The following is a 17,875-nucleotide window of genomic DNA, read 5'->3' as shown; positions in this document are numbered from 1 at the left end:
GGGTCTCCAGAACCTACTGTGGACCCTGAGAAATTCTTTATTCAGATTGGGCTCTCTGCCTCGGCGGCTGGCTTTTTTGGAGACTTGCCCCCTGGGGGCTTCGGGGCTGCTCGCCCTCCCCCACCCCCACCGCGCAGGTGGAGGGCAGCTGAGTGGCTTCTCGCCTGCGGGCTGCGCGCCTGCGCCCTCTGCTGCTCGGCTCCCCGCGCGGCTGTGTGCGCGTGTGTCTGTTTCGAGAGGAAGAGAGGCTTGGGTGACAGGCGAGGCGTGAGCGAAGAGTTCAGCCTGAGTCACAGTCTCATTCACTGATTTCTCGGCGGCTGGACGGAGGCTGCCTCCCCAGGCGGCTCCCAACTATTCCCGCAGCCGCACCGTCTGCACCTGGTGGAGCTCCACTCTCAGCCAGGCCGAGTGACAGACACTCCCCAGTGAGTAACGGCCGCCTGTGAGCGCCGGCAGTCCTGTCCGACCCCCACCTCTGTGGGTGGGGGTGTGTGTGGGGGGGTGGGGGTGGGGGTGTGTGCGCGCGCGCAGGGGGTGTCCCTGGGATTCCACACTGGCTCCGAGAACTCCCTGCTGGGCTACGTGGGTCCACGCGAGTCTGCGCTGCGTGTGGGTGCCGGCCCGGGCAGGGGCTGGACGCCCCCGGCGGGGGAGGGTGTTTGCCGGGATTCCCCGACTCCGCGCGCGGCTGCTGGTGGGGTTCCCGGAAAAGGCGGCTGGTCCGGAGGCGGCGGGGAAGCCCGGGCTGGGAGGCGGGCGGGCGGGCGGGGAATCCGTGTGGCCGCAGGTCTGGGCGGCAGGGCCGGGGACACGCTGGGCCGGCCCCGGTCCGCCCGGTCTCTCCGCCTCGCCCTTCCCCTTCCTCCTTTCTCTTCTCGGCAGCATCACAAAAGCGCGCTGCAGGAGGAAACCCAATGCAGCGAGCGCAGCCGGGCTCTCGGCTCCCACCTGGTGCACACGCCCCTGCGGGAGGAAGGGAGTGGGAGTCCCCGAGATTAGGGGTGGGGGCTTACTCCGGGGACACACCTGTTTTCGGCTCTCGCTGAATTCAACCTGGTGCGGGGTCGGGACCACACGCGGGTGTGTGTGTGTGTGTGTGTGTGTGTGTGTGTGTGTGCGCGCCCACGCGCACGCGCGCACCTCGGGCCCACGCTCGCGGGGTACACGCGGGGTAAATAGCACACCTCTCTGCCGGCCCCGGGAGCCAGGACGGCTCTGGGGGCTCCCAGTGCGCCCGGTGACAGCATGCTCGCGGCTCTTTGTTTGGCTTCTACCCCCACAGCCCTAGCCCTCCGCAGGGCAAACTGATTTTCGGTTTCGCTGGACACTGCGCGCGGGGACCTCGTTTGGGCTGTGGCCTCACATGCTCCTGGTATTTGTAATTGAATAGTTCTTTGGGGCGGGGGGGTTATTTTTAGTGCTGGGAATAAAGAGGCGAGCGCGTTGACCTTTTTTGCGGCTGCCTTAGGCTTTGAAGAAGTGCCTCCGGTGGAAGGAGCAGACGGATTCCCATCCAGTCCTGCGCACGTGCCCGCGGACGAGTGTGCACACACATTGCTGCACACGTCGCTTTCCCCCTTTCTTTTCTTTTTGAAAATTGGGGCCGGGAATGCATTGTGTTTGTAAAAAGAACTTCCCTTTGTTCTTTGGGGCATTTTCTATTTTGAGTAATGGAGTAGGAGTACCAAAAGGTTGCAATTAGTTCACTCGAATAAAAGACACTGCCTCTGAGTCAGAGCTGCCAGGTTGATAATTATTAACACATACAGATGCGCTGGAAAAGCAGATGCGCTGTTTAAGGCAAAAGGGGCGGGGTGGGGGCCGGTCCGAGGTAGACAACGGGGGAGGGTCTTTGCCGACCGCCTGCTGCTTATTGTTCTGGCACTAACGGCTGCAGCCTGCAGCCTCTCCCTCCTCCAGGGCTTTGCTCCTCGTTGGTCCCTCGGTCCCAAGTGGGACTGTCCAAGTCACCCAGTGCTGGCCCCCGGGGTTCCGGGATGCCAGCCCCCGGGGCAGCAGCCCTTCGCTGATCTCTCTCTCTCTCTCTCTCTCTCTCTCTCTCTCTCTCTCTCTCTGCTTTGCAGGTGGGCATTTTTGCGCCGGAGGCTGTCCCGAGCCGAGGCGGCAAGGGCAGGACGCCTCTGGCCCAGCCAGCCGGGAGGGATGCGGCGTGGACATCAGCGCTAAGCGCCCCACGCTGGGCACGGGGCGCTTTCGCTCCCGGCAGGAGGCCGAGCGGCTGCGGAGGGGATGCACTCGGGACGCGCGAGGCTCCTTTCGCGAGCTACCGCCCCGAGGTGGACCCCAAGCAGGGCTCATCGCAGGACCGCGAGGACCCCTGCCCCCCGGGGCACGCGGCTGCGGAGCCTCGGGGCCGCGTCTGAGGCCAGGATGCCCTGGACGCCTCCCTGCTGGTGAGAATGCCCTGCGGCCTGGGTCTGCATCCCTCAGCCCCCGGCCCCGGTGGGCACGACGGCGTGGGCCCGGCTTCGGCCTCTCGTGCGGGTGGATGAAAAGCGCTGGAGTCCTTGCGTGTGATCAGAGACCGAATCTGAATCCGAAGAGCCATGGACGAAGGGACGGGGCTGCAGCCCCAGGCGGGGGAGCGGCTGGAAGCCCGGGCCACGGGAGGAGCTGTCCAACAGCAGTGCGAACCGGACACCTTTAGGTCCAAGAGTTTACCCGACCTGAACAGCGCCTCCTGTAGGTCAGATCTCAGCCCTGCGCGTGCAGGCTCCAAGCCAGGCTGTGCCGAGTCTTTGAGCCACCAGGAGTTGAAGCAAGGCCTGGGCCGGCTGGCCCCCAGCCCCTCTGCCCCGTCCACTTCGGCAGAGATGGCAGGGCTCGTGGACTGTAACCACAGGGTGGACGTCAGCAAAACCATATCGGTGTCGTCTACTTTGGCCGTGCTCCAGGGGAGAAGGTGCCTCTACGTGGTCCTCACGGATTCCCGTTGCTTCCTGGTTTGCATGTGTTTTCTGACCTTCATCCAGGCGTTGATGGTCTCCGGGTACCTGAGCAGTGTCATCACCACCATCGAAAGGCGCTACAGTCTGAAGAGTTCCGAATCAGGGCTGCTGGTCAGCTGCTTTGACATCGGGAGCCTGGTGGTGGTGGTATTCGTCAGCTACTTTGGTGGCCGGGGTCGCAGACCCCTGTGGCTGGCGGTGGGTGGACTTCTCATCGCCGTCGGGGCTGCCCTCTTCGCCCTACCTCACTTCATCTCGCCTCCCTACCAGATCCAGGAGTTGAACGCCTCTGCCTCCAACGACGGCCTGTGTCAGAATGGCAACTCCACGGTGACCTTGGAGCCACCCCCCTGCCTGAAGGACTCGGGAGGAAATAACCACTGGGTCTATGTGGCTTTATTCATTTGCGCGCAGATTCTCATTGGAATGGGCTCCACACCTATTTATACCCTGGGACCAACCTACTTAGATGACAATGTCAAGAAAGAAAACGCATCCTTGTACCTAGGTGAGTCTTTCCTGTCCTTTCAAATAAGCTTGAAGTCAAAAATCAAAAGGAAACACCTTCACGTTTTCCTGGAGACCATATATATATATAGATATTACATATATGTTACAAGCATTAAGTTTCAGTTTATTTGTTTTGGCTTTAGGGTTGTATGTTTCAGTTTGGGAGAGAATCAAATAGTTGAGAGCTCTCTGCATTAATTCTTAGAGTTACATTTCACACTCTTTTGCCAAGTAATGCAAACTTTTAACTACAAAGTAGTGATTCTCCCTCTGCCTATGTTTGCAAAAGCTCTAATTGATCACATTTATCTTTCAATAGCTGTCCTCGTAGAAAGGTTCTGGAAGGAATAGAGAAGTAGCTGGTATGTGGAGTGAAGTTTTGGATAATTTAATGCTTTCATCTACTGCTGCTTCTCATTCCTCTCCCCAGCAGCATGGGGAGTGGGGTATCCAGACTCCATAAAATGTGCTTTATTGCCTCCATAACTATATTTCTTACATATCACCTGCATCACTTTAAGGAAAAAAAAAAAGAAAAGAAACAAACTTGAATGATATCACATGACTATGTTATCTTGATGTAGAAGCAACCTTGCAAGTTGTAAAGCTTATCCAAAGCTATTTTTATTGCTGGTTGAAGACCCTCAATTACATGAACCTGGTAGCAGAATCCATTATTATTATTTTTTTTGCATTTGGTGAGTTGATCTGCATGAATCAGCTCTCTAGACAGGGGTGCTTGGGTTAAGTACACAGTACACATGTGAGGCAGGCAGCCATTGCAGTGGGTAGGAAATTGTAGTTCCTAGAAATCTGTGGGTTGTCAGCACCTCTCTGTACTAACTGCCCCTTCAAAAGTTGACTTCTAAGAGATGGATCTGAACCTTTGAAAAGGATGAATAGCGGTCATGCTGGATGTGATATTTGCTTTTCTATGTTTCTCTACTGGAGTCCAACTAAAAGAAGACAAAAGATTTTACTTCATAAAAAAAAATAGGTAAATAAGTGAATACCAGCATTTAATATGCGCTGATAGGATCCTTGGTGTGGGAATAATCAAGTTTCAGAGGACAGTGAAAATGATACCCATTTGGGAGAGCTATGCTTTTTCCTTAGTGCTAGTACTGTCCTCGGAATCAGTTAGAGATAGTGTCTGAACCATTTATAGTCTCTAGTTTCTTGCCCAAATGCATGAGCACATGAACTTTCAAATTCATTTTTATTACTAAATGAAAGAGAAAGAGATTTCCACTTAGGGCAGAGAGGGAGGAATCACTTGCTTGGTACTTTGCTTCAATGTTTTCTAACATTTATCATGACACAATTTCACGCATACAAAAAGTTGAAACAATAATACAGCGAACACCAGTATATCCACTACCTAGAGTTAGTGATTGCTCCTTTTGTCATTTGCTTTATCAACCTGTGTGTGTGTGTGTGTGTACGCATGTATTTTTTTTTGGGTGTGGGGGCTAAGCCCTTTGAAAGTAACTGCAGACACCAATACGCTTCAGGATGTATCTTCTAAAAATAAAGACTTTCTTTGACATAACTGCAGGAGATTTAACATCCTAAGAAAGTTAATAACCATTTCCTAATATCATCATCTATCTAGTCTATATTCAAATGTCCTCAATTGTCCCCTTAAAGTCTTTTATATGTAGTTTTTTAAACCAAGAGCCAATCAAGATTCATTCATACATTGCATTTGGCTTTTTGGCATTTCATAATCTACAACAGTGCCTCAACTTTTTTCTTTTTCCATCACATTGGCTTTTGAAGGGACAAGGCTAGTTGACTTGTGGAATGTTCCACATTCTGGATTTATCTGATTATTTCCTTGTGGTGTATCTTACCTGGTTCCTCAATTCCCTATATTTTTTGTATACTGGAAGTTCAGTCTAAAAGTTTGATTAGACCCAGACAAAACATTTTTAGTTAGACCACTTCATAGGCAATGTTGTATTTTATATTACACACATCTGTCCATTCATTAGTGATGTTTAGATTAATCACTTGGGTGAGTGGGTGAGAACCCGGTCTTCCCATTGTAAAGATACATTTCTCCCTCTGAAATAGTCGTCTTTAGAATGATACCTTGACCCTCCCCTCCATTTACTTTGAAAACTTGGATGGGAGGGAGCTTCCATCCCATTCTGGGTACCATTGACAAATTTGTTTCTTCAGAAACATAGGCAGAGCCCTACACAAAAGGAGAACATCTAAGAGCACTAGTAAGAGCCCAAGATTGTATTTTTCTGGTAGGGGTTGCCCACCAAGAAGAAAAAGAGCAAGTACATATTAAGTCCATGTTCTGTGCTGGACACGGTGCTACTTTTGGGAAGACAAAAAATGAGACATATTTCCAGCACCCGAGGAGCTTTCATTGTCATGACGAAGTATAATTCCAGGTAGGAGTGTGAAGTGACACGTGCAAGGAGGTGGAAAATTATACAAATGGCATTTGATCTGTCCCCCTCTTTTAGATATTGACTGCTAATAATAATTTTTTTGGAAAAAAAGTTTGATGCATGCCTTAGGATACATTCTCCAAAAAGAATGTATCCTAAGAATTCTGCTTCATAATTCTGAGAATTCTCAATCTTGAGAATTCTGCTTCATAATTACTGGATCACACTAAAAGCTCCAGTGGTTTGAGTACCAGGAATCTTCCACGCATTATTTAATATTCTCTGTGGTTTTATGATAAGGGAGTTGGTTTCTCTGTTTTACGGATGAGGAAACCGAGGCTCAAAGAGTTTCAGTGACTACTTACGGGCTTCAAACCCATGTGTGTCTCACCATAGAGCCCCTGAGCTGCCCTCCACGCTGTGTGTTCTTTCGCTGAAGCTCTCAGCGTCAACTGAATCCAAAGGCAGTATGTGCAACCGAGTTCTGAGAATAGTGCAGAACCAGCCTGAAGTCACCAAAACTGTAGTCACCATTCTCTAAATCTTTTAAAGCAGGTTTTATAGGTTACCTGTGTATAAATTCAAATAAGAGAGACTACTATGTTAAAACAGGAGTGGTGTTAACCTATTACGATGTGGGATTTTTTCCCCCCTAGTAAACAACTACCATGTTTCCCTGAAAATAAGACCTAGCCGGACCATCAACTCTAATGCGTTTTTTGGAGCAAAAATTAATATAAGACCCAGTCTTATTTTACTATAATATATAGTATTATTTACTATAAGACCGGGTATAATATAATATAATGCTGGGTCTTATATTAATTTTTGCTCCAAAAGACGCATTAGAGTTGATGGTCCGGCTAGGTCTTATTTTTGGGGAAACACTGTAGTTAAATATCTGTTACTTTTCACAAAACTGTTTTTCTCAATTACCTTTTTCACTACCTACTCCTTTCTTAACCTTTTTGTCAGTCTGTCTAACTTCTCATTGTAACTACAGAAGGGGGAAAAAAGCAGGTAGCAGGTAAGTAATTGCAGGTAGGAGTAAATGTCTCAGTTAATGTTAAAACCATTGAAATGGAATGTAAATGTGTATCTTAATCTTTTGCAGGTTTGATATTAACATTCTGGCAGCTTTAACTGTAGAAGGATGTGTTCATAGATGAGATACGGTAGCCTTTATACCCACTAAATGCCCTAAGTCTTTGGCAATGAGAGAGGTCTGGTGTTGACCTGGGGCACAGAGAAAGCTTTGTAGGTATTAAGAAGCAAGTTAGCAATGAGTCCATGATTTGTAATTAAATCTTAAGGAGAGAGAGAGAGAGAGAGAGAGAGAGAGAGAGAGAGAGAGAGAGAGAGAGAGAGAAAGAGAGAGAGAGAATGGAGAATGTGATCTTTTGGTAGCAAGAAATTCATGAATCAATAGGAAAATGAGAAAGAGTGGTAGTAAGAAAAGAGAAAAAAAAGGATGCATTTCTAGCATAGAAAACCACAACTTTGATTGAGTGATATTCAGAATAAGTAATGATTGGCACAGGTCCAAGAAGTGTGGGGACAGCCGTTCCAGCTCCCTGGTGTGTCAGCCCTGAATTCACACCACGCAGGATGGTCCAAATGGCCGTCAGCACCAGAGGACGTAGAAAACTATCTAAGTCTGACTCCACCAATGACTGGTCGTGAGACTTCAGACAAATCCCTTGCTTCTCTCAGTCTCTCTTTCTACATGAGGATTATTATGTTTGTTTCTTTCACTGTGATATTTTGTGGACCAAGTGAGAGAATATGTGTGTGCAAGCGTTCTGCCCACTGGAAGAGGTGATGTTTTGCTCTGTGAAAGCAGAATTCACACTCAACCTAGAGGGTGGCCAGAGCAGGGAGAAAGAGAGATTTTGCTCTTCCTGAGTCTGAAAACCCTTAAACATATCTTTTTATAATTGGGAAAAAGGAAAGAAACATCGTGTAGGGTAGTAAAACATAGTGTAGGAAATCACTCCTCGAAGCGTTGTATAGGAGAATCTTGATGATTGTTGCAGCCATGTTATGTTCTGATTAATTGAACTTTCTGAGAATCCAGGGTTTTATCACCAAAGCTTTCTGCCGTCAATCTTTGACGGCCATCTTTCTTTAATGTATGAACATTTCTGTGATGTATATTTGTGCTTCGTGTAACATAACAAAAGCTCTTTTGAAGTTGAGGGGCTCTGTGGTGTTCCCATTTCACCACTGTGTGTCTTCATGTGTGCAGAGACTGGCAGGATGTTTGCTGAATAAGAACTGGTCCCGGGCCTTGCTCAGAAGTAATTGTTACTGTTTTAAAATAAACTCCTGGTGGCTTCTCTTTTCTTTTTTTTTTTTTTTGACATTTTCTCAGTCTTTTAAAAGTAGAATGAACTGAAATTAGTTGACTTCTATTTCAAGATTTTATAGTAATATAAACATATGTGTACATATACACAAATGCATATATTATATATATACACATACATAATGTTCTTTCTGACATAAATTGCTCTTTCTGAGTGTGAAAACCCTTAAACATCTTTTTTTATAATTGGAAAAAAGAAGTCACTCCTTAGAAATGTATAGGAAAATCTTGATCAGTTTTTAGCCATGTTATATAGAACGATCTATGTCTCTATATATGATTTTACGTACAGTAATTAAAAGCAATGAAAGATACATACACGTGTCTTTTAATTCAGTGTTTTTTAGAGCCATAAAACCAAGTATCTCTGTGGCTTTGACTAATTAGGGGTTTATTTATCTTGTGCAACAAGCTGGCTGGGGTAGGCAGTCAAGCGCTGGTACAGCCTTGGGTGGTGCCAGATTCCTTTCTCTATCCCTCAGAGAAGGAGAAAGTGAAGGGGGCAGCTCCTGCTTACCCTCAAGGATGTCCCATGGACCAGAATGGAGTCCCCTGGCCTTTTCTAGCTAACATGATTTTGGGGAAGGCAAGGTTTAGATTTTTCTAATCTGAATGGAAGAAGAAGGCAAGTGAGAGGAGGGTGGGGTAAGTATGAGTGGCCTCCAGCTGTATCTGCCCCACTGGTCATGTTTTCCTTTTTGCCTCAATAGCCAGAAAATTTAGCCCCACCCCTTCCTTTTTTCTAATCAGTATTAATAACCTATCCAAATGAAGGTGAAGAAACATACCTGGGCATTTGGATTGTTCGGTTGTGTCTCTTTTGGGAGAGACTGGACTATTTGGAAATGGGGACTGTGGGTCCACATGGACGTGTTCTACTGTGTTGAGTGCTCCTGCAGGAGCCAGTACTCTCACCCAGCTTTTTCCAACTCCTTGTTCTAGAGAAAAGAGATGGATGTCACAGCCATCTGATTTCCTCTTCCAAAGCCATTTGCAGCTCTCAGATGTTGTGCGTTATGAACCTCAGTTCCCTTTGGAAAACTGCACAGGTCATTCTAAACAGTGGTTCTCATCTAGGGGTGGGGATTCCTTACCCCTACAGGGTTCACTTGGTAACATCTGGAGTCAGTTTTGATTGTCACAACTTGGAAAGGGGTCTACTGGCATTGAGTGGTATTTCAGCCAGTGTTGCTGTGAAACATCCTACAGGACACAGCACAGACCCCGAAAACAAGGAATTATCCTGCAAAAAATTGTCACTAGTGATGCTGTAAGCATTTTTCATCTTAAGCACTCAGGTTTCTCTGTTATCTTGGGTTTCTGATATCTTGAAACTGGACGTAGAAAGGTCTAGGTCACAGAGTCAGAAAGCATTGAATATTTGGATGGGGGGAGACTCGGGAAAAACACGTCTTTGTAAGAAGGAAGGTCAGCTTGCAAGCCAGGGATAGGAAATACAAATTAATTGTGCATTTCTCACTACTATATCATTGCTCGGTAGAGTCCATAGTATCTATACTACATTGTGTTGTTAGTAGATTGTGAGAAATACTATAGTGTGCCATAGCAGATTATTTTTAGTGGGTATAAAAATATGAAGAGCTTCATGGTTTTTATTGTGACTTCAGTTCCCATCAACTTAAAAAAGTTTCTACACATAGAGATTTCTAGACCATATTATTGGAGTTGGGGACGTTGTAACCCTTGAAGAAGGAATGATTGTGCGTGTGTGTGTATGAGTGTGTATGTGTGTGTACTAAGGGGAGTGATATTCCATTTCCCTACATATCTGAAATCTGTTTTAGCGGTGTTGGCTTTAGTAAAAGAAAACACTGAGATAACAAATTCTGGAAAACCATAAAGCAATTAATCAGCATTCTGAAGCAGAACTCACCAACGAAATGATTGGACCTCAAGAGGAGATATAAGATAGATTTAATTAGGGGTTATAAGACCTAGAATTTCTCTTAAAAATAAATGAGAGCTTAATTAACTAAAAAAATACCCCCAATCTGATATGATTTCATATGTGAGGTATAACAACGGCCATTTTTCATAGCAAATATTTTTGAGTGTTCCGTGTATGGTAGGCATTGTGTTAAATACTTTATCACTTTAATTCATCTTCAGAGCAATTCTATGTGGCAGTTACTCCCCACCCCCTTTTTTGTGATAACCTCCCCCCCCCAAAAAAACAAAACAAAACAAAAAAAACACACGTGTTAAACTAATCAACCATTTAAAAGTGTATGAGATCTGACAATTAAGTTCGTGAACTCATCCTAGAAAAAGTGCTACATACCTCACTGCTGAATATCACTACGGTCACCTTTGAAGTGCTCCCCTTGGGAATCTATGCACTGATGCCAGTGTCTAGTCTGCCCTTCAAAGCAATTTTGGAACTCTTTTTCTGGAATGGCCATCAGAGCTGTCGTCGTATTACCCTTGATGTCCTGAATGTAGTCAAAATGTCTTCCTTTCAATATTTCCTTTATCTTCGGGTAAAGAAAGACATCATTGGGGGCCAGATGAGGTGAGTAGGGAGGGTGTCCCAATACAGTTACTTGTTTACTAACGAAAAACTCCCTCACAGACAAGTGCCCTGTGAGCTGGTGCGTTGTCGTGATGCAAGAGCCATGAATTGTTGGCGCAAAGTTCGGGTCTTTTAACTTTTTCCCCGCATTCTTTTCAGCACTTCCACATAGTCAACCTGGTTAACTGTTTGTCCAGTTGGTACAAATTCATAATGAATAATCCCTCTGATATTAAAAAAAGGTTAGCAACAGCGTTGCAACAAAAGTTGCGAACTTAATTGTCAGGATAGTAGTGTTAAATATATTCACGTTGGTGTGCAATCGATCTGTCCTTTAGGTTCATCCATGTTGTAACACATGACAGGATTTCCTTTTTTTTTAGGCTTGCACAATATTCCATTTTATATTATACCACATTTTTTTAATCCATTCATCCATTGATGGACACTTGAGTTGCTTCCTCTTCTTGGCTATTGTAACTAATTCTGCTGTGAACATGAATGTTCAAATATCTCATATTTATACCATTCTTTTGGATAAATACCCAGAGTGGAATTGTTGGTTCATATGGTAACCCTACTTTTTTATTTGTTGAGGACCCTCCATACTATTTTCCATAGTGGCTGTACCATTTTACATTCCCACCAACAGTGCACAAGGGTTTCAACTTCTCTGCATTCTCACCAACACTTATTTTCTGTTCTTTTGATAGTGGCCATCGTTGTTTTGTTTTTGAAAACCAATAAGTACCATTTATTGAGCAGTTACTATGTGCAAGGTACTGTACACCTGTCATTCACTGGTCACAGTAAACCACTGTGGTGGGAATGATAATTCTCATTTTGTACAACAGAAAAGTAAATAAAACTTTCATTTATTTAAAAAATAAAAGCATAAAGATATCACCCAAGGCCCCACAACTAATCGTCTAGGAAGTGGCAGATCTATCTAACCCTACTGCCTGTGCTATTGATCACTCTGCCTTTCTGATGTGGTTACTTTCTTTTTTTTCAAACCTTAAAAAAATTAATTTTAGGTGTACAAAACAATGTAATATTAGACATTTATCATTTATATCCCTCACACAGTGATAACTCCCCTCCCCCACCTACTACCTCTCTGACATTGCACACAGCCATTACATTTCCACTGCCTCTATTCCTTATGCTGTACTCCACTTCTTGTTACTACATATATATAAAATTATAGGTGACATTCATTATTATTCATCTTCAGCTTCAGGCGTACAGTGCAGTGATCAGGCATCTACATCATCCCTGAGGTGGTCTCCCTAACAAGACAAGTGTCCATCGGATACTCTACAAAATTTTTACATTATTGATTACATTCCCCAAATTGACTTTCGTATCCCCAAGGCAATCTTGTGGTTACTGACTGTGCTTTCTAATCCCCTCACCTTCCCCTTTATCCTCCCCCGCATCTAGCAACCCTCAGTTTTTCCTGTATGTCTCTGAGACTGTTTCTGATTAGTTCATTCACTTATTCTTTTCTTTAGATTCCACATATAAGTGAGATCATGTGGTATTTGTCTTTCTCTGTCTGACTTATTTCACTTAAAATAATGTTCTCTAGGTCCATCCATATTGTTGCAAATGGGAAGATTTCATTCTTCTTTATGGCTTTGTAATATTCTATTGTATAAATGTACCAGTTTCTTAATCCAGTCGTCTACCGATGGGCATTTCGGTTGTTTCCATGTCTTGGCTATTGTGTATAGTGCTGCAATAAACATAGGGGTGCATTAACTTTTTTGAATTAGAGTTTTGGATTTCTCCGGATAGGTACCTGTGAGTGGAATTGCTGGGTCATAAGGTAGTTCCATTTTCAGATTTTTGAGATACCTCCATACTGTTTTCCATAGTGGCTGCACCAATCTGCAATCCCAGATAGTGGCCATCTTGATGGGTGTGAGATGATATCTCATTGTAGCTTTGATTTGCTTTCCCTAATAATTAATAATGTTAACATCTTTGCATGTGCTTATTGGCCATTTGTATATCTTCTTTGGAGAAATGTCTATTTAAGTCTTTCATCATTTTTTTATTTAAAAAAATTAAAAAAAATATTTAAAAATTATAGTTGACATATTAAACCCTTATCAGATATATGACTTGCAAATATTTTCTCCCATTCTGTAGGTTGCCTTTTCATTCTGTTGATTGTTTCCTTTGATGGACAGAAGTTTTTAAGTTTCATGTAGTCTCATTGTTGATTTTGATTTTGTTTCCTGTGCTTTTAGTGTCATATCTAAAAAATCATTGCCAAATCCAGTGTGTGGGAACTTTCCCCCTATCTTTTCTTCTGGGAGTTTAATAGTTTTAGACCCTATATTTAGGTCTTTGATCCGATTGGGGTTAATTTTTGTGTACGGTGTAAGGTAAGGGTCCAACTTCATTCTTATTGCACGTGGATATCCAGTTTCCCAGCTCCATGTGTTGAAGAGGGAGGGCATCCTTTCCTGTTGTATAGTCTTGGCTTTCTTGTTGAAAACTGTCAGCTACTTTTATTTTTCACATTTTATAGATGAGGAAATCAAGGTGAAGTAATGTGCTCAAGGTCATCTAAAAAGTGCCAAAACCAGCACCTAAATCCATCATCCAAAGCCTTCATTTTAACTTTCAAAATTATGGAGAGGGAAAGGGAGGGAAAAGTTTATACACTTCTGGTGTGATTTTGGCCAAGTGTCTTAATTTCATTATCTATAAAAGAGACGAAGAGGCAACACTAATGGCTTCTTAGATTCCTATTGCCTCTTACGTTCTCACGTTCTGTGCCTGTTCAGCCTGACTTGATATAGTCTTGTTCTGGAACTTGGGACTTGGATCTGGAGAAGGGTTGTAGCCTGGTCTGCCTTTCCTTGAGCCATCAGAAGCTAGTCTCCTGGGCGCTTCCTGCACTCCCTGGTGGCTTAAGCAATGCTGCCATGTGACAGCTGTCCCTGGGGAATCAGGCATTCCTTTTGCTCCTATTTCAGGCAGCTGTGTATTACCTGATGGGAAATTCAGAGTCTACTTCCCCTCCTGGGAGTTATGATTACTTATGAAACTGTCACCCTGCAAAAATGGTAATCCCTGTTACCTAATATAACCTAGAAAGGCAGGTGCAGGCTACTCTTGCTTAAAAGTAAAGAGTATTCGTGTAATTAATATTTTCAGCAGGATGAAATTACATAATTTGCAAGGTTATGAAATTGAACTGTACAGTTTCTGGCTTCCTTGAATGTAGGAATTCTTAGCTGTGATACTTTAATAATAATAATAATAATAATAATAATAGGTTTTGATAGTGTCGAGTCTTTTTCTATTTTTTTGGACTTGAATTTTTATGAAGGAAATAGAAGTTTTAAGGTTTTCTTTTCTTTCTTTTTTTGTAAGAAAGGGGAGAAATTTAAGTGAATAAGACCGTAGGTAGTGAATTCTAGACCTCAGACTTTCTGGCTGTAAATCAATGTCTGATCAATGAATGTATAAAGTAGAACCAATAATTCTCATTTGCAAAGTATCTTCACATTATTGGGTGAAAGATATTTGCCAGTATTTTTTCTCGAAATATGCTTATGTCCCTGGTGTGTAATTTCAGCTGGAAGGGGAACCTTTCCTGATTTGAGTTGCATTTTGTTTAGGGTGGAGGACAGCAGTAATTTTTTAAAAAAGATGCAACAATCTTCCTGAAAAAAAATCTGAAACATTTCCTATGAGAAAGATGTACTTAAAAAATATGCAAATCTTAGAGCTTATGATTCTGAAACCTGGTTTTGCTGGTTTTAAAGATGTCTCTAGTGATTTTGTCCTTGTGAAACTCTCTAAAGAAATTTGTCTTGATGCTTTTAGGAATGGTGGAAGGCAATGGGAGCTAAATGTAAGGAGGGAAGAGTGACAGGTTCTGCCCCTCCCAGAGGCTGGAATCAGGATTTTTGGTTTGCAGTGTTCTCCTCTCGGCACACTTTCTTTCCTTTTAGGTTCTAGAGCCATTGTCAGGGACAGGCGTGTGGGACCCTCACGTATATTCTTGCGAGACACCTATTTATAATCACTTACATAACGTCATCTTATACCACTTCAGTAATGACTAATTGGGGACTTCAACCTCCCAGGTCATCCATTTCGTAGACGTGATAAACCATATATGGCTGGTTAGTTACTGACGTGTAATTACTGAGAAGACTTTTCAGGACCTCAGTTTTCTTTTTATGTAAAATGATCTAGTTTGATCATACCAGAAGACTTCTAAAGTGATCTATGTCGATTGTTTGAAGCTTGATTAGGGATTGGAGTAGTAAGAGAGGGGAGTGGTCATATACTCTATACTGTGTTTCTAAAAGTAACCCTAAGAAGTGGATCCTGACCCCCAAGGAACTGACAATCTAATTTGATTGTTTATTTTGCACCATATACTCTGGATGATTTGAGATGATCTGAGGGTTTCAGTTTTCACATTTGTAAACGAATGGAATTGAATTAGAGTTTCAAAGGGTCCTCCCAGGACTGTACGCTGTGACTTCTTCTGGACCTACTGTGGCATAGATCCAGACACTAGCATATTTGAGGCGTTTGAATCTTGTGGCTGCTGAAGGCTGGCTGCTTGGGTTCAAATCCCAGCTCTGCCATGCTAGTGGTGTAACCTGAGGCAGGTTCGGTGGCCTCTCTCTGCCCACTGCCACCTCTGTTAACACTGATACCATTGTGGTTCCAGTGAGTTAATGTGCATGAGGCACGTAAAACAGGACCTGGCCTGGTACGTGGTTAAACACTCAAAAAAGTAGGCTGTTGTTATTTAAAAACAAAAAAAATGAATCCTGTTCAGAAAGCCGGTGGTGTTTGCTTTCGTTGTAGCTGGGAAGGTACAGCTTCTCTTGTGGCTGTTCTGAACAGGTTGCCTGCCTCACAGGCTATTTTCAATGTGCCTGTGTTGACGGCCCCTGCTTGGGTCACAGTGTGTTAGGTTGGCCCTGGGCCAGAGGGAACAAGGTATGTGGGTTTCATTATATCACAGGTGTTCTTGGCTGGGCAGGACCTCTTCTGGACGGACCCACTTCCTCTCCCTTCCCCACATTTTAATGCATGGACTCTATGCTTCCTCGGGGTTGAAATGTCTGTCACCTCCCTTTCAAAGTAAAGAATGACCACGGGGAGAAAGAAGGCAAAGTTTTCAGGTTATAAATAGCTTCCTGACGCGATGCTGTTGCTATGGGCTTCTGATAATTAGGATGGGAGCTGTTGGCTATAATCAAGTTTAATTGCTAAAGAGCATAGGGAGGAGGCCCCAAAACACATGCTCGTGGGCTCTCTCTATGCATTTTCTGTCCTCTTCTAGACTGAATCATCTCTGATCAGGTCTCCAACTAGCAAGTTCTGCTAACTCCAGAGCCTTTTGTGGTTCCGGGAGTGAGCCTGCAATTCTCATGGGTAGTCCACTTACTTATACCTTGGCCCATGTGGTTATTGCTGATGGGAAAGTGGGATGGGTTATATGAAGGGGCAGAGAGCCAATGCCCATGGAATACAGAAAAAGGTCTTCTTGCTCTAATTCTCTCATAGAACGCACACAGTCTCTGTTCATGTGTACGTATGTTTGTGTGTACGTACGTACGTACGTGTGTGTATGTGTGTGTATTAGAGTTGGGGGTGCAGGAGGATAAACGAGGTGAGTGGAAGAAATACCTACATTTTCAGGCTTTGCTTCATACTGTCTCCCAGAGATATGAGTGTACCTTGCTCCCACGGCCGTAGGAAATCTTTTCATTTCTTCAAATCCTTATTTTCCCGTGGTCAAGTGATAGTTTACAAATTATTATCAAAGCCTCTTGTTTTTCCTTCTCTAAATGTAGTAAGTTTATGACCTATTGGTGCTCCATGCAGAGTATGCACAGGCAAAGAGAGGAAGTACAGGCCTGATTAGTGGATTTTCCTATAATTAATTACACTTACAAAATGTTTTCTTAAACATGTCGAAAGGACATGATGTCTGAAGCGAGGTTTGGATTTATATCAATGAACCATGTGATTTGTGCCATGATATCACAGATAAAGGTCGCGTTATCAGCATTTGTTTTTATTTGGTTTCTGTCTTTACTGTGGACACTGGTACCAGCTCCCTCCCTGTCCACTTTTAAGGCTTTTGGCTACCTATAATAACACCTGTCAAGTATGTCCGAAAAAATCTGCAGGCTCCACTTCCGACCCTAAATTCTCAACCAGCCTGCTCTGCCCCCATGTCTCCCCTTCGAGCTCATTCCCGGGGAAATGGGTTCCTTCTCCCCGCCCAGTTCCTGTGGATTCCAGTGGACTGTTTCCTTGGATAAGTCTTAATGATGACTTTACCAGGACGCTGAGCTTTGCTGTCTATTAGCTCTCTCTAGGGGCTTGGCCAGCTCTGCTTTATGACCTGCCTGCTTAGCTCTCAGAACCCCCACTGGGGCCTGGGGCACTGGGGTTCCTTGTCCTGGCATCAATTCCGACATGTAAACCACACAGACGCGCTTCACTGTTCACAGCTGGAATTCACAGCAGGGGTTATCTTGCGTCTGTGGCTAGTGAGCTCACTGGGATAGGCGCAGTCCAGTGTTAATGAGGCTCATGACCATGAGTGTGGTATGAGTCAGTCCCATAATGCACTGCTCTCACCTTGTCCTGTCAACTTGCAAATGAGGTTACTTACTGAACTCTAGGAGGCAGAGAATAGGAGCAGTGCTCACCCATTCCCATTGCAGAGAACAAAAACAAAACACAAAATCCACACTCCTTCCTCCCCCACCAAAAAAAAAAAAAAAAAAAAAAAAAGAAAAGAAAAAAGAAAACCCACCTCAGGGCAGTAACTGTAGCGCATTTCATGGAAAATATATGATAATAATTATAATTAACTTGTCATAGAAGTGATGATATGATAATTACAATCATCATCTTGTAAACAGACCTGGGAAGGCAGGGTATTTAAATATTCTGACCAAACTGGTTTTAAATGACTCAAATGATTCTAGGTCTTTTCAAATTTTCTTTTGGTTTATATGACTATGTGACTATGTTCTGATACATTGCTTGTCCTTTTTTTTTTTTTTTCAAA

General features: G+C 44.0%; 1 protein-coding gene across 2 annotated transcripts in view; it reads left to right on the top strand.

The window, feature by feature from the left end:
* The first annotated feature begins 213 nt into the window (after positions 1-213).
* Positions 214-17,875, top strand: part of SLCO5A1 (solute carrier organic anion transporter family member 5A1) — a 111,563-nt gene continuing 93,901 nt past the window's right edge. Inside the window, exons 1-2 of one of the 2 annotated variants that reach the window (XR_013994767.1) lie at positions 214-428; positions 2,088-3,480. Coding sequence is in view for 1 of the 2 variants with exons in the window: in XM_081070642.1 (XP_080926768.1) it covers positions 2,571-3,480 (910 nt within the window). In the remaining variant the exon portion in view is untranslated. The remainder of the gene's footprint in view (positions 429-2,087; positions 3,481-17,875) is intronic. The other variant, XM_081070642.1, reaches the window with a different exon arrangement.

Source organism: Rhinolophus hipposideros (assembly GCF_964194185.1).
Source record: "Rhinolophus hipposideros genome assembly, chromosome: 13".
In the NCBI taxonomy this organism is placed as follows: domain Eukaryota; kingdom Metazoa; phylum Chordata; class Mammalia; order Chiroptera; family Rhinolophidae; genus Rhinolophus; species Rhinolophus hipposideros.
Note: the sequence above shows the minus strand (reverse complement) of the source record. Positions and strands in the feature narration are given on the sequence as shown.